The 25,633-nt window shown below is 41.4% G+C and overlaps 1 protein-coding gene across 10 annotated transcripts in view; it reads right to left on the bottom strand.

The window, feature by feature from the left end:
* Positions 1–25,633, bottom strand: part of SPON1 (spondin 1) — a 416,250-nt gene that overhangs the window by 251,733 nt on the left and 138,884 nt on the right. For all 10 annotated transcript variants that reach the window (XM_039539043.1, XM_039539048.1, XM_039539049.1 and 7 more), the window contains one exon: positions 18,895–19,028. In XM_039539043.1, the coding sequence (XP_039394977.1) occupies positions 18,895–19,028 (134 nt within the window). The remainder of the gene's footprint in view (positions 1–18,894; positions 19,029–25,633) is intronic.

Raw genomic sequence — 25,633 nt, 5'->3', positions numbered from 1 at the left:
GTTCATACAGTCTTTAGAGAAGTGCATGAAGAGACACATCCTGATAAGCAAGCTGTAGGACTTAAAAAAGAATTGTTGATACATGTTGTGCATACTAACAGGCTTACTACCTCCCTGTCTGTACAGGATGTCAGTGAAGATCCCATTATCCTCACTCTAAACACAGCTGATTCCTCCCGCATCTACCCATCCCAGTGTCTACAAATCCATCGTTTTTTGTGGCAACGGAAACCTTGAAGTTTATTTTAAGGTAATTGTGTGTGAGAAACTATTCATAAAAGCAACTGCACTTTCTGATGCATTGCAAGACTTTAAACTACATTCAGCTGCAGCAGTGATTTGACTGAGCAAGCAAATCCATTTCTCCAAGATAGCAGGGCAGAAAGCATTCGGAATGACACTGTTGAGATAGAATATATCTCTGATGAAGCAGAAAATGTGCTACCTGAAGAGATAGGTACCTGTACATCTCAGAAAGGCAGTTGCCCACCCAAGCCCAATTGAATTTATCTCTGTTATTAGAACTGTGCAAAAGTGATCTTTTCAAAAAATGATAGGTTTCATTTAAAAGTTTCTCCTTTTTTGTTTCAGGGTACTGTGATCTAGGCAAGAGAATCCTGTGTAGGCTGGAATTTTTAAAGGAGCATACAGGAGTGAAGCACCTAGCTCTGATTGAATTTCACTGTAATTTTGAGTGTTTAAACTCTGAGACTCTGTTATGTTGCGGGGGTTGGTGGAAACCTGATTGAAGATGATGGGATTAACTGCCATCCTTCATTCAGGATAAATGTAAGAAATAATCCACAAATAATCCTGTCTGTAATGCGATAGCTAAAGAATAGGAGCCACAAAGCAAAACACAGATGCATGGCAAGGCTTGAGTAGAAGATAAACCACGTGGTGAAAGGGGTTTCCTTGGAAACTTATATAGCAAACACAGGGGCCAGGACATTGACTGGTGGAGCTGTGATGTCTGTGTGTGAGGCCTTGTCTATACTATGGGGGGATTGGCGGGGGATCGATCTAAGTTACGCAACTTCAACTACATGAATAATGTAGATGAAGTTGACGTACTTAGATCTACTTACCACAGGGTCCACACTACGTGATGTCGATGGGAGATGTTCTCCTGTTGACTCCCCTTGTGCTTCTTGTTCAGGTTGAGTACAGGAGTTGCCAGGAGAGCAATCAGTGGTGGGTCTTCACTAGATCGGCTAAATCAACTGCCGATGCATCAATCGCCATGCGCTGAACGCCCAGTAAGTGTAGACAAGGCCTGAGAGAGAAGCAGCAGCACCATATAGAGGGACTCAGAGAAGGAATAAAGATGCTCCAGACTCAGCCAGAGAAGCACAGATGGCATGACCCTTAGAAAAAAAAAGCTGAGAGAGCTTTTGGGAAAGTGCTGGCTGCAAGAGGCTGGGGACTGTTAAAACCTGTCTCCTGTTGTTTGATTCCTATTGCATTCAGGGAAACAAGGCTTTCTACATTTTATGCAAACAAACACGTTTGAACCAAGGAAATTTGTGACTAAATCAATTTCTCCTCCTAAAAGAAACAATCTGTTAGCTCTTGAAAACGGGCTATCCAATAGCGTTAAAATTGGGTAACAACTCCTTCGAAAATCACAGCTGGATATGGTTCATACCAAGAAAAACAACTAAAAGTTACACCAAGGATAATTTGCCCTCAATTTTTAAACACATCCAAAAAACGCAGCTACTCCCTTTAAGAATATTAATGGATTTTTTGGGCCTCTTGAGCACACAGAATTAGGAATAAATACCTTGGGTCAGATTCTGATGTCCTTACTTATGTTCAGTAATACCTCACTCCTTGAATGGTCCCAGAGATTACATTTAAACTCCACTTAAGGAGTAAGGCACTATATTCAAGACAAGTAAGGATGGCAGAATCTGGCACTATGTAATGTCAGTGATTTGATTTCCATCATGAAATCAATCCCTGTTTGAAACTCTAACTATAAAATACACTATGAAAAGCTGCTCAGAATATTCATGGCCAGCCAAACTGCCATGGGCACTGCAAAGCTGAAAATTTTGCCAATGCAAATTTCATCTGAAATTGTGCACACCTTTAAAAGTTCCAGAAATTGAAAAATAGAAAATAGTGGGTATATTTACATTTTGCATAAAATGTTTCACCCACCTACACTTGCAATGGCAGCAATCAGAAAATGCAATGCTAATTTCTCTATACAGTATCTTCTAATGACATTGACCACTACAAATATTAAGATCATATTTCATTCTTAATTGTAGATATGACACTAAAACAGGGGTGGGCAAACTTTTTGGCCTGAGGGCCACATTGGGGTTCTGAAACTATATGGAGAGCCAGGAAGGGAAGGCTGTGCCTCCCCAAACAGCCTGGCTCCCACCCCCTATCTTCCGCTTCCCACTTTCTGCCCCCTGACTGCCCCCCTCAAAACCTCCAACCCATCCAACCCCTCTGCTCCTTGTCCTCTGACTGCCCCCTCCTGGGACCCTCCATCCCTAACCACCCCCCGGGACCCCACCCCATATCCAACCCTCCCTGCTCCCTGTCCCCTGACTGCCCCAACCCCTATCCACACCCCTGCCCCCTGACAGGCCCCTCAGGACTCCCATGCCTATCCAACCCCCCAATTTCCTGTCCCCTGACTGCCTCTGCCCTATCCAACAGCCCCTGATCCCTGTCCCCTGACTGCTCCCCAGGGCCTCCTACCCCTTATCCAACCCCCCACTCCCTGCCCCCTTACCATGCCACTCAGAGCACCAGGACTGGCAGCCACGCTGCCTGGCTGGAGCCAGCCGTGCCACCGCACAGTCTAGCACCGGGGCAGGCCAGCAGCTCTTGCAGCCGCACTGCCTGACAGGAGCTCACAGCCCCGCCTCCGAGAGCGCTGGCAGCATGGCAAGCTGAGGCTGCAGGGGAGGGGTGGCAGCAGGGGAGGGGCTGGGGGCTAGCCTCCCTGGCCGGGAGCTCAAGGGCCAAGTGGGACGGTCCCACGAGCCGAATGTGGCCCGCGCAGGGCCGCCCAGAGGATTCAGGGGGCCTGGGACAAAGCAATTTCGGGGGCCCCTTCCATAAAAAAAATTGCAATACTATAGTCTCGTGGGGGCCCCTGCGGGGCCCGGGGCAAATTGACCCACTTGCTCCCCCCCATGGGTGGCCCTGGGAAAAATAAACCTTCCGCATCTCGGCACAAACCGAGTTTTGAGAAAACTTCTTTACAAGGTATCACTGGTTCTCAGCATCAGCTAGTGATAAAAGGCACTAAAGCTCATTAAAAGGGTTGGACAAATATTTTCCGTCAAAACTTATTTTGGATCGAAAACTAGGGGTTTTTAAAAAGCAGAAAAAAAATCATGGACAATGTCTGCTTTCCTTCAAAATTTGTTGTGGTTTTTTTAATTGAAAAGCTGAAATTAGTCTGCCAAAACCTGAACATGGTTTGAGGTTTCAAAAGTGTGTGGCCAAATATTTGCTGCTTGCTGTGTTTGATTGTTTAAAGAAACAATAAAAAATTCTGCTTAAAAAAAAATCCAAAACTTTTGAACCACCTCAGCTTGTGACCAAACGCCTGACCCCATCCAGTCAGATATTTTTCCAGGTTTCTGATACTCTGCTGGCTTCCTTGACTCATATCTGTCTCCATAACTTTGGGTTAATTTAGCTTAGAACATAAGAATGGCCATATGGGTCAAACCAAAGGTCCATCCAGCCCAGTATCCTGTCTACTGACAATGGCCAATGCCAAGTGCCCCAGAGGGAGTGAACCTAACAGGTAATGATCAAGTGATCTCTCTCTCCTGACAAACAGAGGCTAGGGACACCATTCCTTACCCATCCTGGATAATAGCTATTAATGGACTTCACCACCATGCATTTATCTGTTTCCTAGAGGCTGGCTCCATGGGGTCCCTCACAAACTGGAGACAGTTACTGTGGGTTTGTCTTTAGTATAGCTTATGTACATACTCCACGAACTGAGCATTTGAGCTTGTCCCAGAATCTGGGATGAGCCTATGTTGTGAAAACTGAAATGCTCAAAATAGCACATGCATGTGAATGGACACGGGGTGCTAAAATTAAATTAACCTAGGGGTTCTCAAACTGGGGGTCGGGACCCCTCAGGGGGTCACGAGGTTATTACGGGGAGTCCTGAGCTGTCAGCCTCCACCTCAAACCCCGCTTTGCCTCCAGCATTTATAATAGTGTTAAATATATAAAAAAGTGTTTTCAATTTATAAGGGGTGGGGGTCACACTCAGAGGTTTGCTATGTGAAAGAGTCACCAGGACAAAAGTTTGAGAACTACTGAATTAACCCCTTTGAAGCCTCAGGGAATGCAGGGGAGGGGGGTCTCCCTTAGTAGGGTTGGGAAGGAGCTAGGTATTGCTCTTCTCATGTGATCCCTCCCTCAGTGGATAATTTTAAATGAAGCTACCCTCCCCTGACATGAATCTCCCTATGGCACTGAAATTACATATAGACTATAATTTGGCATTTGAGAAGTGAAAGGGATGGTAGCCCTAATGGAAAAGCTAACAGCTTGGCTCTTCTGCAAGCCTCAAACTGCTGAATGAGCTTTAGGGTAGGGAAGGCTCTGCCTCCCAAACAGCCTGGCCCTGCCCCCTATCCAACCTCCACCCACTTCCTGCCCCCGACTGCCCCCCTCAGAATCCCCGACCCATCCTGCTCCTTGCCCCCTCACCGTCCCCCAGAGACACCACCCCCCCCCCAGGACACCACCCCTGCTCCATGTCCCCTGACTGCCCCGACCCCTATTCACCCCCACACTGAATCCTGACAGACCCCCGGAACGCCCACACTCCAACCCCCACATTCCCTGTCCCCTGACCGCCCCCCCCAACCTCTTCCCCCTCCCTGTCCCCGGGACTCCCTGCCCCTTATCCAACCAGCCCCAGCCCTGGCCCCTCACCCCCGACTCCCCCCTCACCCGGAGCCTCAGCACATCCAGGAGTGTCCCTCGACAGCTGCGGCGTGGCTTCAGCGGGGCCCCTGAGCTCCTCCCCGCTCAGAGCTGCGTGGTAAGGGGGCAGGGCTGGGAGCTCCATGCCAAGCAGAGGGAACTCAGGCCCCGCTGGAGCTCGCAGCCCCGCTCCCTTACCACGCGGCACTGAGTGGGATGGAGCTCAGGGGCCCTGCCAAAGCCATGCTGCAGTACTGTCCAGGGTCGCTGCTGGATGGGCTGAGGCTCCGGGAGAGGGGCGGAGGCGGGGTCGGGCCGGGGCCAAGGAGGGAGCCTTGGCCATTCTCGTGGGGCCCCTGCGGAGCCTGGGGCAAATTGCCCCACTTGCTCCCCCACTCTGGGTGGCCCTGGGCCCGCGGGCTGTAGTTTGCCCACCTCTGCACTAAAACAATACATTGCCATTGTGCTATTTCCAAGTGTGAATTAACTGTAGAAGCATGCAAACCTCCCTCACAAACGGTTATTCCTTCCCATAACAACCAATCTGTTGAGATGGATTCATTTATATTTTTAACTGAAATGCCATTGGAGTATCCCCCAATCTGGTTAAGCACTCACAGAGAAAGTGGATTATTGCTCCATTGGATGGTCCAAGTCTCATCCAAATGCTGAGCCTTTATTCCATTCAATTTCTATTTGGACTGAGCTTGTTTAGGCTCCTTTGTTACAATGGTGGGGTTTTGTTTGTTGGTTTGCTTGTTTATTTGAACTCTGCTGTTGAAAAGTGATATTCACCAACACAAACACACAACATCTTCTACATGCCCCTCCATTCTTTGGGAAAGACGGTGAGGAACATTCTCCTGACCCCGCAGAAGAGGGAATGGAGTCAGTGACAGATCTTCTCCCTAACCCCAGGGGCCTGAAGCATCCCCTTCACAGGATAGTAGCAGGTCTGGAAATATGCAAGCCAGAGACAGTGCAGGGCAGAGCAGGGGGAAGCTATGAAACCTGCTTCCCTAAACACTGGAGGCTTTTTATGGAGATATCAGCATGATAGTTAATTCTGTAGCTTCTAACACCAATTAAAATGCTGCCTTGGGGTGGGAAAGGGAATCCCAAGCAACACAGGGAAGTAGTAGGCAAGCTTTCTCATGGCTGACCTGAAATCTGAGGAAATTAAGCTTGGTTTCACCATAGGGTTACCCCCTATGTGTCCATGTACCCCTCCTCATGGAAGAGACAGTGTTTTATGTAGGTTCTTCCTGGTGTAAAAGCCAGAGTTCACAGATTACTTTTCCCCTCCAGAGACTTCTACTGCAGGAAGTGAGCCCAGTGGCCAATATTATTTTAGAGTTGCTGTCATCATTCTATTACTACTCATGAGGGACCATATTCTATCACCTTACTAATGTTGAAGCTATAAGTGCTATTCAACATTATGACAAAATCTGACCTTAAATTAGAAAATTTACTTTTTCCAGATAATTTTTTCACCCATCTGCAGATGTTGAAATATAAAATATAAAGCCATGCTTTATATTAAGGTTTAGTTTATAAAAGATTCATACATGAGTAATAGATGTTTTAATAAATGGTGAATCAATTGTTATAGATTGTTGAAGAGATCAATTTGCCAATAGGGCAATAAACATGTAACAGTGAATTATGATCTACAAAATGTCTTACTGATGTATTTATAACCATGGTACTCATTTTTATAACATATTTACAATAGTATAAATCATTTATTAGTCCTTTATCAATGTCACTTTAATACAAATTGTGACCAATTATGATGTTTTTTTCCCTTTTAATTTATTAGTCTGTTTAGTACTATCACTAGCTGCAGGATAACTTATGGTATGAGTTGATTATATACATTATATAGCTAAATCTCTCTCTCTCTCTCTATACATATCACTCTCTTGCACACAAAAAATAAATACATAAATAAATGAATAGAACAGAACATATCAAGAAAAGTAACAAATTACAGATAGACTCTGCAGCCTTGCCCATTAAGTTCAGTGAAATTTCTGCAACTATAAGGACTGTAGGACTGAGCCCATAAGCTGTATCTTTGAACTGGAAGCATTGTAGTCTATGAAGCTATTCTTATTTAAACCAGCTGAGGATCTGGCCTAGATTTTTTAATTTAATACTTCATTAAATCCTATTAAGTCACTGGGCATCTTGCATGAGCAATACAGGACAAAACCCTTAGTGAAAAGCAAGGTATGAACTTGTATAGTATATAGTATTATTACTACTGCTGTACAAGAGTTTGCACAATATCATTTTTCTAGTCAATGAAACTATTCTCCTCTCATTTCCCCTGGTTAATACTAGGCATTTTATTCCATTGAAGTCAATAATCACTGAGATCAGAATCAGGCTCACTGGCTGTAATATATAAACAGAGAATACTTTTCTGCAATTTGGAGAGCAAGAAAATTTTATCCACCAAAGAGTAAATTAATTTTTTTAATCAATGTTATGTTTTCCAAAGCAAAATATTGTCTTCAAGCACTGGCATAATAAAAGACACAACATATTCTAAACATGCATTTTTGTGCAATGAGAGAGGTTTATTTCAATCCACGTGGTTAACAAAAATAAATATTGAGTTAAACCATTCTAGAGCTAAAGATATATCAAAACACTTCTGGTGTCTTCATTTATCACCCTGATTTATGTTTCGAAAAGAAACAAAATGATGAATATCATGATTATTTCTATTTCTGTTTCCTCTCTTTGTTTCCTCTCAAAAACTGACAATGGCACTGAAGTCAAATTAAACATCTGTTTATAAAATAAACCGTAGTGCTGCTGACAGCTGCTGTGGAATGGCAAATGTTTTACAGCTGTCAGGGTCCTAAATTAACAATGATTTTCATTTACAAACAGAAAGTAACTAGGAAATGATAGCATCTCTCCCTCTTTGTCTTATTACTGGTTACAATACAGAAAAATGAAGACTTCATAAAAGACACCATCAGAAAGAGGAGGGTGGGGGGAGTAGGGGAGGAAGAGACTAACAATTTGAGCCTGTTACTGTAGAACTACCTTTGATGTAAGCAGAATACAGCCTGAACCAAATTTTAGCACCTGATAATTTGGGGAACTTTCCACTCTTCTTATACATGACATTGTACTTTTAAATATCCATGAGGAAAACAATGAAAAAAAATCAAATATGTTTTTCTTGGGATATTGTTCATTTGTTAATTTAAAATGATTTAAATTTTAAATTAAAAGAATAAAAGAAATAGGTCCTTAACTCTCTTTACACTATTTAGTCTTTTAAGAACTGTAAACACCGTGAACAATGGTGTATCCTAGTCATAACTGCCAATCCTTCAAAGCTGGGTTCAAAACAAGCCAACAAATTGTTTACTTCAGAACTATTCTACACGAATTTTCAGGTACTAAAATTAAAATATAAAATAAAATAATTAACCTGGAACAAACCTGGTTTTCATATGATTGGAATTCACTGTGAAATCTATAGATGAGTTTTTAAGTTCAGTGACCTCACGAATGTTCACATAGGTTTTCTGGAAGTGGAACTACTGACCATAATGGGAAAAAAACATGCATCTTACTGCTTCATGTAACTTTTCCCAGTGAACATATTTTGAACTTGAATGCAGCACCAAAAAGTAGCCTCAAAATGTTACTGGATATCCACAGGCAGCAAAAAAGTTTGTATCAATATTAGACAAAAAGTTAATGACCAAGAACAAATTTCACTCAGCTCGATAGCAAACACAGATCTAATAGATTCATGATTGATTTCAATTGCATTTGGGTTTCCAATCAAATGTTAGGCACACCTTTAATCTTCTTTTTGCAAGACACTAGAAAATGCAAAGACATTCAAAAGAGGAAATGATAGCAACATGTCTTCTCATGAAGACAATAAAAATTATATTTGCCTAATACCTTCAGTCCCTATGCACTTTACAAACAATTGATCACATTTTAAGGAATGGCTCCTTATTTTGCAATGATGCAAATATTTGTCTTAACTAATCAGCACAAGAATCTATGCAAGGAAATATTTGTATGTGTGTATGCGTGCATGTATTTACATATGTATCAGGTAGTAGGAATCCCAACTACCTATAGTAATCAGTTTTGCACTAAAATACCTCCACATTCATATTTCCAGATGTAAAATGAGAGGTCAATTTGAGGCCAGCTGAAAATGTAATCCTATATATTACGTATGCTGTCACTATCAATTCCAGTAACACTGGAGTGGAACATAACTTGTTCACTAGTGTACAACGTTAGAGTTGCAGTACACCAGTACATTCCCCTAATTTGCTTGAAAATTCTCCAGTGGAACATTTTTCCATAAGAAAATGCAGATGAATCAAAATGTTCCCTGAGAAAGTCAATTTTGAAAAAAATATGTTTAATGTAAATTAGGGCTGTCGATTATTGCTGTTAAGTCATGCGATGCACTCAAAAAATTAATCATGATTAAAAAAATTAATTGCTATTAATCACAGTTTTAATCATATTGTTAAACAATAGAATAGCATTTGCAATTTATTAAACATTTTTGGATATTTGTCTACATTTTAAAATATATTGATTTCAATTACAACCCAGAATACAAAGTTGACAGTGCTTATTTTATATTATTTGTATTACAAATATTTGCACTGTAAAAATGGCAAACAAAAGAAATTGTATTTTTCAATTCACCTCATATAAGTACTGTAGGGCAATCTCTTTATTGTGTAAGTGCAACTTACAAATGTAGATTTTTTTGTTACATAACTGCACTAAAAAACAAAACAGTGTAAAACTTTAGAGCCTACAAATCCACTCAGCCCTACTTCTTGTTCAGCCAATTGCTAAGACAAACAAGTTTGTTTACATTTATGGGAGATAATGTTGCCCTCTTCTTATTTACAATGCCACCTGAAAGTGAGAACAGGTGTTCGCATGGCACTTTTGTAGCCAGCATTGCAAGATATTTACATGCCAGTTATGCTAAACATTCATATGCTCCTTCAAGCTTCGGCCACCATTCCAGAGGACATGCTTCCATGCTGATGACGCTTGTTAAAAAAAATAGTGCATTAATTAAATGTGTAACTGAACTCCTTGGGGGAGAATTTTATGTCCCCTGCTGTTTTACCCTCATTCTGCCATATATTTCATGTTATAGCAGTCTCGGATGATGACTCAGCACATATTGTTCATTTTAAGAACACTTTCACTGCAGATCTGACAAAACACAAAGAAGGTACCAATGTGAGATTTCTAAAGATAGCTACAGCACTTGACCCAAGGTTTAAGAATGTGAAGTTCCTTCCAAAATCTGAGAGGGATGAGGCATGCAGCATGCTTCAGAAGTCTTAAAAGAGTAACACTCCGATGTGGCAAATACAGAACCCAAAACGCTAAAAAAAGAAAATCAACCTTCTGCTGGTGGCATCTGACTCAGATGATGAAAATGAACATGTGTCGGTCTGCGCTGCTTTGGATGGTTATTGAGCAGAACCCGTTATCAGCATGGACGCATGTCCTCTGAAATGGTGGTTGAAGCATGAAGAGACGTATGAATCTTTAGTGCATCTGGCACATAAATATCTTGCAATGCCTGCTACAACAGTGCCATGCGAACACCTGTTCTCACTTTCAGGTGATACTGTAAACAAGAAGCGGGCAGCATTATCTCCTGCAAAGGTAATCAAAATCAATATATTTGAAAATGTAGAAAATATCTTCAACTATTTAAATAAATGGTATTCTATTATTATTTAACAGTGCAATTAATAGTGATTTTTTTAAATCACTTGACAGCTCTAATATAAATTGAAACAAAGCATTTCAGTAAGGTCAAATGTTCCATTTCAACCTCATTGGAATGGAATGTTTCAATGTTTCATTTTTAAGTTACTTTTTGTTTTGAAATTCATATGTAATGTTATAAATAAATATACAGATTAAATTAATATAAAATAAAAATACATAAAGTAAAATTTAAGAAGTCAAAGTCAAAATTAAACATTACAATTTTATCTAAATGAAACATTTCAATTGACCCAAAATTATTTTCTTCAATTTCATTTTCCAGGACATTTTAAAATCCAAGATTTTGTTCTAATTCGGAACAGAAACAAATTTTGAAATTGTGGAATTTCCCTTGAAAGAGAAATTCCAGTTCCCGACTGGCTCTAGTCATTCCTACTTTCTTTCCAGGAGTGCAAGTTTAGAGGCCCAGTGTGAATGACCATAGCTGAATTTGGTATGGTTTGTTTTTTTGATTAAACACCTAAATTCAGATTCACTAGTATGCTACAGCTGCTCTGCATCTCTGCAAGTATGAACCTAGTTTACAGTAGCTAGCCAGTTAAGCCAGATTTGTAGCTGTTTAGTTTCACTATAGCAGCACAAAGCAACCAGAGCATACATTAATATTTGATGATTAATATATTCATCCTGACTCAGACATCAGATTAGTGCGTGTCACTATAAGAAAGTATATTTATTAGACATGTACTCCAACTGTCCTGGGCTCCATTAAATTTAAGAAATTATATTAAGGGCTTGTCTACACAGTGCGTTAGTCCACACCAGAGGGGTGTAAATTTTAGTCCACATGAGCTGGCCCCATGTGGACCTGATGGAGCACATTAAAGGTTTCTTAGTGTGCAATAACGTAGCACTATTTGAAATGGGACTACATTAAGGTTCTCTAGTGAGTATTAATGTTGACACAGGACTACATTAATGCGCAGTAGGGAACTTTTAGTGCATGCCAGCAGGGTCCAGGTGGGCCCGTTAGTGCACAACATGCTAATGCAGACTCAAATTTATAGCCATCTGGTGTGAACTAAAGCATCATGTAGATAAGACCTGAGTCTAGTGAGAAAGTGGAACTTTTCAGATTTTGTTTTAAATGTAAGTGGTCTACAAGGGCATGGGGAAAGAGACTGTACATATTTCACTGGAAATAAACATTTTATATAATTTAATGTTAAACATGTTATTAATACAGCAGCTCTATAAGTAAAAATATATGGTCTCAATCCCTCATTGCTTATTCAGGTAAAATACTTTTTGGCAGTTTTGCATCAGGAATAAGAAATAGGGCCATAAGTTGCAATCACAAAACAAATTCTGTATTTGATGATTCCCTTGTTGTGATATAATAAATAAAAAATATGAAAAAGAACATGTTAAAGTATTCTAGTCATTAGGCTAATCAAATAATATGAGTTAATATAGCCCCTTTCATCTGTAGACTCACAGCACTTTAGAAAGAAAGATAAATCTCACAGTTCCTATTTTACCACTGGGGAAACTGAGGCACTCAGAGGTGAAATGACTTGCCCAAGGTTACACAGAATGTCAATGGCAGATATGGGAATAGGCCTGAAGTCTCCTGACTTCCAGTCCAGATCATAGAATCATAGATTATTAGGGTTGGAAGGGACCTCAGGAGATCATCTAGTCCAACCCCCAAGCAAGATGAAGCCCCAACTAAATCCCCAAATGGCCCTCTCAAGGATTGAACTCATAACCCTGGGTTTAGCAGGCCAATGCTCAAACCACTGAGCTATCCCTCCCCCAGATCCCTAGCCAGTGGGCCACACTGACTCCTTAAAAGCCCTATTTAAGGGAAAGAAAGGTGATGATTTGTGCTCATTTGTGGTAAGGGTTTAGGTCCTTTCAACCGCAGGGTGAAGGGTGGGTTGGTAGGGGAGGCCGGGCCCTCCCACTCCACCAGCCCATGGCCTGTGAGGAATATCAAAGGTCTAACATCCAGTAGTGCCTTAAGTCTGCCCTCCCTGGCCACTTCCTACCACCCCATTATTGTCCAAAGTTCGCAGTCTGTGGCAAGGAGGTGTGAAGGGGGGTCAGCTCATGGCTAGGTACCTTTTCATGGCTATGCTTGGTGTGGCAGCTCTCTCTCTCTCAGGGCAGTGGCAGCCTCCTCCTGTGACTTGGCTCTTTGGCCAGATCAGTTCCAAGTCTCTCCCCAGCTGGGGTAGTCCATAACACCACAAGGGGAATTAACATAAACAAACTGAGCTCGTAGGGGAGGGGGAATGCCTCCCTCTCCGAGTGTATCTGAAGCAGGTCCTCCCTTCCCCCAGGGAGGGAGCTTCAGGTAGTTATTGGTGGAAGAGATCCTGCCTTCCCTCAGGAGCTGTGAATTGCTGGTGTGCCCTCTTCCCTGGACTGCCACCAAGGGAGCTATTCTGCTCCTTTTTAATTTCTCCTCCAGTCTGTGCATCTCTTGCAATCCCTTGTTGGCCAGTGTGGGGTTTGCATACCTCATCACAACTACATCATGAGTACGGGATGCTGGGAAAAGATTTGATTGGACAGATATCAAGAGAATTTCATTGTGTGCCCATGGATATGACCCCAACCAGTCAGAAATGGATAGTTTCATTGAGATTTTCAGGTTCCTTTGAACTCTATCTTAGATTTTCCAACAGCATTGGAATAGCAGAACGGGATGCAAACCCAAACAAAATAAAATTGCGTATGAAACTCATGGTAATCAACCCCCCTGGGATTCACACACTTCTAGTTTAATATCATTCACTTCCAGAGATATGGGAGCTGGGAGAAAGAGGGATGGCACACAGAAAAGGAAGCCACATGTTCCATGGAGACTGAATATTGTATCTCAAGTGCAGATACATGTTTTGAATCCTGAAATTGTTCCTGAAATCTGCAGTATGTTTTGCTACCAGCTCAGCCAGCACATCAGACACACCATTTTCCAATGAAGAAATTTTTTTAAAATGCATACAGTGAAGCGCTAAATCTGCCAGAGTTCTTATTTGGGAAGAGTCCTTTCAAGTTGCTCAGCCCTCTGGTGGCCACTTACATCCAGAAAAGGGGAAGTTAATAAATCATGAGGTAGATTATTTATGCAGAAAAACAACAAATTCCACACTTCTTCTGAAAAAGATTAAAACATTCCCCTAGACATGGTTCAAAAATTTTCCCCATGAACAATCCATGAAGAGGCCTTGATAAAGATATTTGATATGTTACAGGAAATAAGAGAAGGAATAACTATCTTGGATTTTCATTTGTTGGTTGGTTAACTATCGTCTGGATGGCAGAAGGTGAGCAGCTAGTAAATAAAATCTTGTAAATGTTTAGTTTATCATACAAAGCACATATCATAATTGCCTGAAATCCCAGTTATGTGATCCCATCAGAGCACTGCTTAAGATTTCCTTTCTAAATGGTAAATTAAATACATAATATATCTGTACCTGGCCAATATTTATTAAATGATCTGTTGCATTCAGACTCAGTCAAACTCAAATGCAAAAAGAGGAAAATATAATTAGCATCTTGCAACATTCCAAAGCATATCTTGCATTTGCTTCTTCATGAGATTTACATGACTTGATAAACATGACTGACTTAGATATTAACAACATTTTGCATAATTCCTGCACTATTTGCAAACACATTTATACAACAGTTTCCCCAATATTAAATGTTAATGCATACCAAGCTAAAATATGCAGGCTTTACTCCATTATTTTATATTATACCGCTACCATGATCTAACGCGGTCCTCGTGAGCCAAAAAATCTCACCGCCTTATAGGTGAGACCACATTATATCGGGTTTGGTCCGGTATGCCATGCCAGACTGGACCGGGTTTTCTGGCGGTGATTTAAAGGGCCTGGTGCTCCAGCTGCTGCGGGGAGCCCCGGTCCCTTTAAATCACCACTGGAGCTCTGGCAGTGGGCTCGGGTGGGGATTTAAAGGGCCCAGGGCTCCCTGCAGCGGCCAGAGCCCCGGGCCCTTTAAATCACAGCCAGAGCTCTGGCAGTGGGGCTCGGGCGATTATTTAAAGGGCCTGGGGCTCCATACGAATTTGGATATAACTGCTCAGGCACATGTACATTTAGCTGCTTGTGTCAATGCTGCGCATACACACCACAAGTGCTTGCATCAATGGAAAATGCAGTGCATCACAGGTAGGCATCCCAGTGCATCCTGTGCAGCCAACCAGCACAATGCTTTGTGGGGCATTTTCTCAGTGCTTTCTGGGATACCAGCAATTTTCCCAGGGATTTCTGAGAACTAGGGGTCAAGTTCCCATAATGCCACATTCTCCATCCCATAATGATCATTCCATCCCACAATTTTAAAATGCCCACACTCCCGTGTGTCACTTTTTGGTTTCCACCATCTCTCTGGCAGAACGCAGAGTTCAGCACAATTCTAATGACCAAAGCTAATATAGGATGCACAATTTGTCTGTATCTGCAGAACTTCAGCGACTACCACTTCAGCTGTTGGTTCAATGAGGAAGAAGAGATGTTTGACAACAATGAATAGAGGCTGATGGACACAGTGAATAAAAATGTCAGATTGCTGTTGGCATTCACAGAGCAATTCTCAACGGTGGATCAGAGCTTCTGGGCCCAGGAAACAAGCACTGATTAGTGGGATTACATCATACGGCAAGTTTGGGAGGATGAACAGTCACTGAAGAACTTTTAGATGTGAGAGGCCATATTTCTGGATCTGTGTGCTGAATTCACCCAAGCTCTCTTGCACTGGGACACCACGATGAGAGCTACATTGATAGTGGAGAATTTTTGTTCTTATTGTATGGCAAGAGAGGTGATTAGCAATGTTTAAATAACCCAGTCCAAGTAGGGGAGCTTCTCTGCTTCTGTGTAAAGATACACATTTCCCCAAGACTTTCCTATCATCCATTTTTAAGATGTTCCACTTGCTGTAGGGACAGATCATTGCCACTCACATGCTCTTGCTCACCCCCATTCCAGAAAAGGTTTCAATGAGTCCGTGTGCACAAACATGTTTGTGAGAGTATAGGCCAGGAACCAGCAAAGCACTTAAGTAGATGTTTAAACTTTAAACATGCACTTAAGTCTGCTTTCAATGGGACTTAAGCATGTGCTTAAGTACTTTGCTGCATTAGTTAGTATTGTATAAGTATCCAGGCAGTGTAGACATGCTCAATAGACTCATGGTTACGTATTTCAGTGCAGAGTCTGGGAGAATTCAAGGCACTTATTGTAAACTAGGGCAAAATAGAGACCAAACCTTCAGGCTTCTCTGATGCAACAACCTGTGGGAGTGAGGAATCTGGCTGCCTTGTTCTGTACCAATTATGGTTATGAAATATCAGATGTAAAATAACCTGATAATGTTAACCTTTTATGCAAAAAATGGATTGATAGTTGTGTGACAAAGCAAGGTAGTATGGGGTGGGAGTGGGAAGGCAAAATGTAAGCTAATGCTACCTACAAGCTGCCCTTGAAGTTATGCATCAAACTAACTAGTACTCCTGCCAAAGCATTTCTACTTCCCAGGCTGCACTTGGAACCTTCACTTTCCCATACCGAACATGTAATAGGTACAGCACCTGAAAAATGTTAAGGGGACTGCTGGTCAATTATGGGCCTCAGGTAACAGATTTTACTAACCAGGAAAATGAAACTCAGTGTTAAGAACATCAGATCAAATTCTATTCCAGTTACACGGGTGCAATTCCAAATCAACTTCATTAAGCCTGTAGAGTTACTCTGGATTTAGGCTGGCATAATGAGAGCAGAACTTGGCCCATAGTAAGGTAAAAATGTATTTGTAGATTAGCTTCATATAACAAACTGGTAACTACCTTTTCTCCTTCAGGCATGATTCTCTTTACACTTGTACTGGTGTAAGTTGAAGCCAATGGATCACTATATGGTGTAAGATAAGAATCAGGCCCTCTCTGTTCAAAACTGGCTCAAAACCACCAGCACCAGTTCATGCAAATCTTACCAGCAAATTATCAGGATAGAGTCCTAGCTCCAGCTATACACTGAGTTGCACTCCTGCTTATATAGAAAAAGGTGAGTAGGAGGAGGGATGATTTGCCTCCTTCAGAGTTCAAGGTAGCAGAATTTCCCCTGGCTGGTTTTGGCCATCCCTAATTATAATAGCTATTTTTAAACTATGTAATTTTTATGGTCTCACTGAAGCGCTCAAGATTGCCAAAATAGTTGAGAAAATGGTGCCCAGCATTTGTATGGAAGCATGGGGAGGTGATTGTAAAGAAGGCTTAATGTAAACCCTATAATTTAGATGAGTTCCAAATGGAAAAATGTAAATGGTGTTAAGTTGATGCCAAAAAGCACAACAGTAATTGCTATGTATCGTACTACTGAGCACTGAATTTCAGTGCAAATGAAAGCCACATTATAATGTCAATCACTGGCTCTAACAAATCACAATAATAGGTAGCTGTTTTTTTCTGAGGTGTTTCATTCTTCTTTTGAACTGAACTCAGAAGTTCAACAGTCGATTTATCTTTTCATCTCTAAGAAACTAGTTCAGGGAAAATGGTATTTTCTACAGAAGTTTTATTGAAAGACAGCTAATAATCAAATAGTGTTTTATTCACATTCACCAAAACATGTATATCTAACAGTGGCCCTTCCACCTGACCTTCAGTTATTCCACCCTGGCTTTGATCTGGTCAGATACTGCAAGCTTAACAGTTTGGAAATGGTTCAGTATTTGGATGAGTAGCCTATATACTGTAGAAATTAGAGACCTACCTACTAAATCACCCACACTTTTCCCCTAGTCATTACTGAATTAATATATCAGAATTCTAATCAGAGACACTCTGTTTGTTGTTGGTGGGCTGACTTTTAGAAGCTATGTAAAACCAAGTTCCTGCTTACAACCTGTGGTCGTGAAAGATCCCACCATAATTCTTGAAAGAGCAGGGTCTTAAATTATGAGGTTCTGGATAAATTCCAACTCAATTAATACTAATAATTATTATGTTATATGGTAGTATCGAGTTGCCCTATTGTGGTAGGCACTATGCACACATATAATGGAATGATCCTTGCTTACAATCAAAGAATAAAACAGACAAACCTCAGGTGGATGCAGCAAAGATGCAGGTAACACAGAGACACTTATGATTAGTATAATAAGGAGCAATCACAATACTCCAACTGCCCAACTCTTGTTAAAAGTTTTGTAGGAATCATGATATTTATGGGTATTAAGAATTTAATTTGGCCTAGCTAAATGTTTCCTGTAGCTTTTACTGCATTACACATTTTTCACTTCCTGTTTCAACCACCAAGAGACAATGGATGATGCTTCAGGGTCAAATGCCTACAGTGTGCTGATAATACAGAGTAATATAACTCATTCTCATCAGAATGAAACACCACTATCAGCTAGTTACCCCAATGTCTGGAAGAAATACACACCTTGAGGAATATAAAGGGCTCAAATATAATCAAAGTCAGATGAGGGTGATGCTCGTGGGCAAGGGGAATTCTCTCGCTATTAAACAGTGCATTGACTCTGAATGAATCTTCTTGGATTGCTGATGGGACTCTTATAATACCATTACATTCTACACAGTTCTTACATTAGCTTGCAACACAGTTGACAGCATGCTGCAACGGTTTGTTGTAACTTTAAATCAGGAAGCAAAACAAATTTCTGTCAAAAACATCCAGTTGCTGATCTAACACAGTGCTTTTCTGAGTGATATTGATTAATTTAAAAAAATGCAGGTACCATAGTGCAGCCCAATTGACATGCTTGGCTAAAATGTAAGGATTTACCAGCATTTCAATCATGCCTCCAATATTATGCGCATAATTTCCTCCAAAAAATGTTTAGAAGACTAACTGCCTGATTTGTGGGTGAAGTCTTCTAAAAGCTATGCTTCTAAATCGGTGCAACTGGGGACACAGAGCTGTGCCCGGAATATTGAGTCTGGGTTTTTTAAAAATGTAGGCCAAATAGTTGCAAGGGAATGATGTGCAGGTTAAACTACTGCTGACTCATGTGTATAAAAACAGGCATCAATGTATTGTAAATCATATTAGACTTATTATAAACTGAACCTGGTTTTACTGTAACTTGGATCCATGTAAAAGTACTTACTTCAGAATTACACAGCCTGTACCAACAGGAGGCGCTGTCCAGAAAACATGAATGCGTGTCCGTCTTCTTGGTGTACTCTCGGTAACAGCAACAGGACAATTACTCATGAATTGTGTTTCTTCTTCATCTATAATCTAAAGAAATATAAAGATACTTTATAATAATAAATGTGCTTAGAAAGTGTTTTATGTCAGTTTGTGTCTCCTTTAAATGGAATTACCTGTAACTATATTTTTCTAGATCACCAGTCTTTCGCAGACAGAGTTGTAAAAGTCAATTAATCTATTAAAATAAACAAAATGAAACCAGCACTAACAAAGAAATGTTCTCAAGTTATGGGAAGTTGCTCCTTTCTGAATATGGCTGCAAATCAACCATGTAGGGATGGAGTTCCCAAACTTTTTGCCAGCTTGACCCTATTTTAATGAATTATTTCCTCCCAGGATGCCAGACAGCAAGGAAGATGACATTCTGAAGAGCAAAATGGCATCCCCCACACAGTATGACCTCACACACACCATACATGTGAGTTCACACTGTATGGAGGACACGGTTTTGCTCTACAAAATGGCATCCTTTATGCCTTATGCCTCACACACACACTGTCCATATACCCTTGAGCCAGTTGTGAGAGTAAGCTGATGCTCTGCAGGAACAGGGGCTGTGAAACAGAGTTTGAATTACAATCTGCAAGACTCTGGTTTTGATACATTTGCAAATATTTTCTACAATGTCCTCCAGTATTTGTATTCCACGGGTTTCACTTGGAGTCTGGTGTTTGAACAAGCAAAAACTATCAAAGACAATTCAGTTAAAGCTGCCAAGTTTTGTTTGGAACCACACAATGCTGTGATTTTGAGAGGCTGCACTTCAAAATCAGAAAATGGCTTGCATTGACTTGGCCTGGCCAAGGGTGACTTCAAACTGGGTCCAGTTTACATCAGAGAGTTACAAATCTTAGCCAAACCATTCAGCAAATCTTTTCTGAATTTCAAGATTGTAACTGGGCACATTTTTTGTGGCTGCAGGTTTTAATTGCTAACTTTTTGCCCAACTCTATTCACCATTGAATACATTCTGCAATTAATGTTGCTTTAACAGATGTTCTGGTACAACTGAAAGCATTTCACGTAGTGTAGAAAAGGGAATATCTGTAGTTTGAACAGATTTTCATTTAGAGGGTAGGTGGGGTCTACACTAAAACAATTGGCACCTTGTTGGCAATCGCAAAAGAGAGGCATAGAGCTAGAACTCCTTTCCTTTTAGGTCAGGGTGGAGGTGCATTGACACAATCCAATGTGGACAACCCTCTGTTCTACTTAGTCTATAGATAAACAGATGACTTTGGATTCTAGGGCCATTACTCTGGCCTCTTTTATGAAATCTAAGAAAATAAACAAAAATAAAAAACAATGAATATATACATTCAAGGAATGTACGTGGATACAATTGTTTTTTTAAAAATATATCTAATACCCATATATTTTGTCCATCACATTTATTGATTTGTATCACATCCCTTATGAGACACATGTCACTGCCAAACTATCCCACTAGATTTGAATTTTGTAAATTATTTGCATGAAATGTTGAGAATATGGACAGCTGTGAACAGGGCTGGCTCCAGGGTTTTTGCCGCCCACGCGGCAGAAAATAAATAAATAAATAAAAGCCGTGATTGTGATCGGTGGCAGCTCCACCAGTCGGCTTTCTTCTTTGGTGGCATTTAGGCGGCAGGTCCTTCCCTACAAAAGGAACTGAGGGACCCGCCGCGAATTGCTGCCAAAGAGCCCGACGTGCCGCCCCTGCCCCTTGGCCGCCCCAAGCACCCGCTTGCTGAGCTGGTGCCTGGAGCTGGCCTTGGCTGTGAACAAATATAGTTCAGGCGCTATACTGATTTTTTCCCCACTTCTATTTGACATGATCTAATGGTCTAAGCACCAAATGGCACTCACTCAAAGTCCTAAACTGGAATCTTGGCTTTGACACTGAGCTGTACTTATCCTATCTGCTTCAAATTCCCCAACTGCAAAATGGGGAAAATAATATTTATCAGCCTTCCTCTGAGATATTCTGAGGGTTAACTGCTCAGTGACTGATTGGGATTCCCTTGCTTATGTTGCATAGTACAGGCATGGCCACTCATAATCCTCTTCTGCCTCACTCTCCTCCTTCAAGATGAGTCATCTCAGCCTTCCCCACATGGGTCAGTGTTGGTAATGTGGTTTGGCCCTTTGGCCAACTAACTAACCAAAATAACACCTTCCAGAGTAACAAAAGTCCAAAGAAACCCAAATCCCAACAAACAAAAGATTCTTCCTCTTTGGCTACTCTTCAACCCTCCTTCAGGGCTACCTTTAAGTCTCTCTCTCCTCTGAGATAAAGGGCTGACTCCTAAGCTGCTTCCCTGGAGTCCTTCTTACCATCCACCACTCACTGGAGTTCCCTGCTTCCTGCAGATCCTACCTCAGAGCTTCCCGCTCTATGAGTTCTCTTAGCCCTTTTTATGAGGCTCAGGTGTTCACCAGACTGTCACCTGACCCATATGCTGGGAAGCAGCTAATTATGGCATAGGCAAGGCTTGCTCCATTTTCCATTAAACGGGTAAGTCGCTCTATGATGGTACCTTACTCCGTAAACAGTCCCATTTATTTCAATGGGAATTTTGATTGAGTGAAGAGTGTGAAATTTTGCCCAGGCTGCATAACTGGGGACAGAACAGGACCAGAATTATTAAGTTTTTCATAGTACATGCATTTTCTACACACCACTGTAAGCTATTAATGTCATTATTTTCTCTAATGTTAGCCCACGGTGGCATTTCAAAGCAAATGGACTTCATTTTCAACTTATTTCATTATATTTTACATTTTAGCTTGTCTCCCATTACATTGTGTTTTAAAACCCAGAGAGTATGGGAGAATAAAGACAGGGAAAGAAGAGGAATTGGATTAGTTTTGCCTAAGGGTTATGTCTCAAGTTATAGCTCTGAGAAGATGAAGTAATACAGTGCCTGCTTGGCTAAATAGGTCTGATCGTCTAGAACATGTCATTCTACACCCCATGTTGATTTATATACCTAGCAACATTATTATGTTTCAGAGGGAAAAAATATCAATCACAGATACTTGAAACAACAACACTTGTTTAAATTTACTTCCTTGCAGTCAAACTGTGAAATATATTCTATTTTTGTTTTGGATTTTGCTGGTGTCTGCTTTTCATTTTATATACCGATAAAATTATGAAAAATTAACTATCATTTCCAGCATTTTAGCATAAACCCAGACTATGTTGAATTATGAATGTTAAGTAATAACTAGTAAGTAAATACTATTGCATGATTTAAATAACATCTACTCAGTTGAAATAACATTTATACAGCAAAAATGTTATGATTAAGTTGTTATAGATGAATGATTGAAAATCCCACAAACCTATGTGAGAGACATGGTGAGGGAAGTAACATCTTTTATTGGACTAATTTATGTTGGTGAGAGAGACAAGCTTTCAAGCTTACACAGAGCTCTTCATCTGAAGCGGAGCTCTTTGTAATCTCTAAAGCTTTTCTTGCTCACCAACATAAGTTGGCCCAATAAAAGATATTACTTCGCCTATTACCCTGGGTTATCTGAACCCAAAGCTATGGTAACCAATCTCTGTTTTTCAGGCAGTGTCAGGAAATAAATCAGTGAGGGGACACAGCACCTCCATCTGATAAATGATTGATACACACAAATGTGCTTTTACTCAAAAATCCATATTCTGATTGAGTACAAAGCACATATTAAAACTATCAATAACCTAGAAGCACCCCAAATAGTTATCCAAAATCTGAGGTGATAGCGAGTGGCAGCATCAGGGTTCCAGTCGCCAGCCTTTCTCCTAGCTGCTGGAGAAATTAATATTATTGCCTTTTTGTTCTTTTGCTGTGAGTTATGTCAAGTCCAGTTTTCTCGTAACACACCCACCTTGTCTATACTATCCTGGGACCAACATGGCTATGACACTGCATAAACCTCATGGGGAATAATTTGAATGAGTTAATTTTAAATACTTTGCAGAATCCAAGTTAATTCAAATTGGTGACATATACCTGACTAGCCCACAAAATTTATAGGTAATTCAAATAGCCATGCGTCAGTGTGGGAGCAACTTTTACAGAAAAAAAAAAGAATATCTAATTCATAAAGATATTAACAGTTCTTTCCTGTTTGGTTCAATCTCTTCACATTGTTTCTAGAAAGGAATAAGCTAGAAACTAATTTAAACCTTAATCCAAAACTCGGATTTACACAAGACCTTTCTGCGAATTCAAGAAAATTCGGTTAACTCCCTTCCCAAAATTATGTTTTCTATATATCAGTGGTTCTCAACCTTCTTTTTTTTTCATTTGCAGATCCCTTTGGAAGTCCTAGACATAGTCACCACAGGTTGAAAACCACAGTTCTATGTTAACGATAACCTTTCACGGACCCCTTAGACATAGTCTGTGGATCCCCAGGGGTCTGCAGACCACAGGCTGAGAACCACTGCTATATATCATAGAATGACCAGATCTGATCTTTCAGATCTTACTCAAGTCAATGGAGTTGAGAGGACTCAACACTTGGCAGGATTGGACCCATGGAAGTTCAGAGATGGAAAAAAACTCATATAATCTAGTCTAGAGAAATCTCATGCTAGTATAGGCTAGTTCAGGGATCGACAACCTTTGGCATGTGGCCTGCCAGGGTAAGACCCCCCTGGTGGGCCAGGTCAGTTTGCAGGTTTGGCCAATTGCAGCTCCAACTGGCCATGGTTCACCGCTCCAGGCCAATGGGGGCTGCGTGAAGCGGTGGCCAGCACATCCCTCAGCCCGCACCGCTTCCTGCAGCCCCCATTGGCCTGGAGCGGTGAACTGCGGCCAGTGGGAGCTGTGATCGGCCGAACGTGTGGATGTGGCAGGTAAACAAACTATCCTGTCCCATCCCATCAGAGGGCTTACCCTGGTGGACCGCATGCCAAAGGTTGCCGATCCCTGGGCTAGTTCTTACAATGTATTTTCTAGAGCTTTAGCCAGACTAACTTTAAGTGTCCCAAGTGATGTGGCTTTTACCATTTCCTTTGAGAGACTGTTCCATATCATACTAGAGCTAACTGTCAGAAAGTTTTCCCTGATGTTCAGTGATGATGGTGGTGATTGCAACTTGTCCCAAGTCCGTTCTTTCATCCCCGCTAATTCTCCCTTTAAAAATAAAAATAGCACTGAAAAAAATGGGATCATTCTCCTTTCCAGCTGAAGCCAAAGGAGATCAAGTAGCAGTACAGTGAGACACAAGCTAATTCTGAGCTATTCATTTCTCTCTTCCCCAAGATATATATGCATATCCCCTTTCCTCCTTTAGCACTCCTCTTAGTGAATATGAAGCTGGGTGTCTGTGATATACATTAACCCGTGAAAATATTTGCATTTGCACAGAAACTTCTATCAAAGGGCATCAAAGCATTTTGCAAATGTGAGTATTACTGTTTTTTCTCACTTGACAGATGGGGAAACTAAGGCAGGAGCAGTCCAGTGAATTGACTAAAGGTAATGCACACAGTCAGTGGCAGAATCAAGACTAGAATCCTGGTCTCCCTAACAACTAAACCACATTTCTGATTAGGGATAGGTACACCTTGATCTGATTTTAACAAAATCAGAATACTTTCCCCATCCTCCCCTCTTCCCAGAAGCCACACCCATTTCTTGAAACAAACTGGAATATTTTTGAGGTTTAGGAAAATGTGGTTAAGAACCTCTCCCCTTCCTTCCATAAATATAGCCACTAAGCCCTCCCACCATCATTGCCTTTCCCCTGCTCCCTCTTACCTCTCTGCCTGCTACCCACTCTCCCAACAAGGGAAGAGAGAATGAGGAGAAAGGTGGGGAAGGTGGGAGAGAGGGAAAGGAGAATAGTTTGAGGGAGATATTTGTGGGAGAGATGAGTGGGGATTACGGTCTCTTGGAAGGAGCAGAGATGTGGGTGTTTGGGAATAAGGTATCTGTGGCCAAAGGAAGGAGAAACTCAAGACATTTGGATGGAGGATACAAGAAAGGAGCCCCAGGGAAGAGGTGTGTGTAAGGGTATGTCTTCACTGCACAGTCAACCTGAGCTCTTACCTGGGTTTTAACACAAATCTCCCTACCATCCATGCAGAGAAATCTGTGACCTGGGTTTGGAGGTGTTTTAGCCCCAACTAGCTTACCCAGGTGGAGGTACAGGTTGGAGGCCGGGCTTTGGTTTAATTATTGGTGGAACCTGACCAGTTTGCAGTGAGGATGCAGGCAAAATCATCTGAGTGCTGATATTCCTTCAATGCCTTCCCACAATTCCGCTGGAAAGACAGACACTTTATCTCACAACTGACAAGGAAAAACCCAGGAGTGCAAAGAACCCAGGGACCCACATGGGTAGGTGCAGACACAGTGAGGACAGTAACACGAGTAGGGCTTTGCAGTGGAGATGCTTGCACCTGGGTGCTCAGAGACAGGTGCCATTCAAGCACATTATGGTTTGTCTTCACTGCATGGGTAAAGAGTTTGCGATGGGAGTGGGGCGGTTAGTGAGAGGTAGGTATGACTAGGGTACTTCGGGATGGGGAAGAAAGAAGCAGGTTTGGGAGAGAGGAGAATGAAGAGATACTGGGGGAAGGAGGGAAATAGAGCTCCCTGCAGGCTGAAAGTTGGGAGGAAGTATCCCCCATCCTTTCCTGA

Source organism: Mauremys reevesii, linkage group 4 (assembly GCF_016161935.1).
Source record: "Mauremys reevesii isolate NIE-2019 linkage group 4, ASM1616193v1, whole genome shotgun sequence".
Classification (NCBI taxonomy): Eukaryota; Metazoa; Chordata; order Testudines; family Geoemydidae; genus Mauremys; species Mauremys reevesii.
Note: the sequence above shows the minus strand (reverse complement) of the source record. Positions and strands in the feature narration are given on the sequence as shown.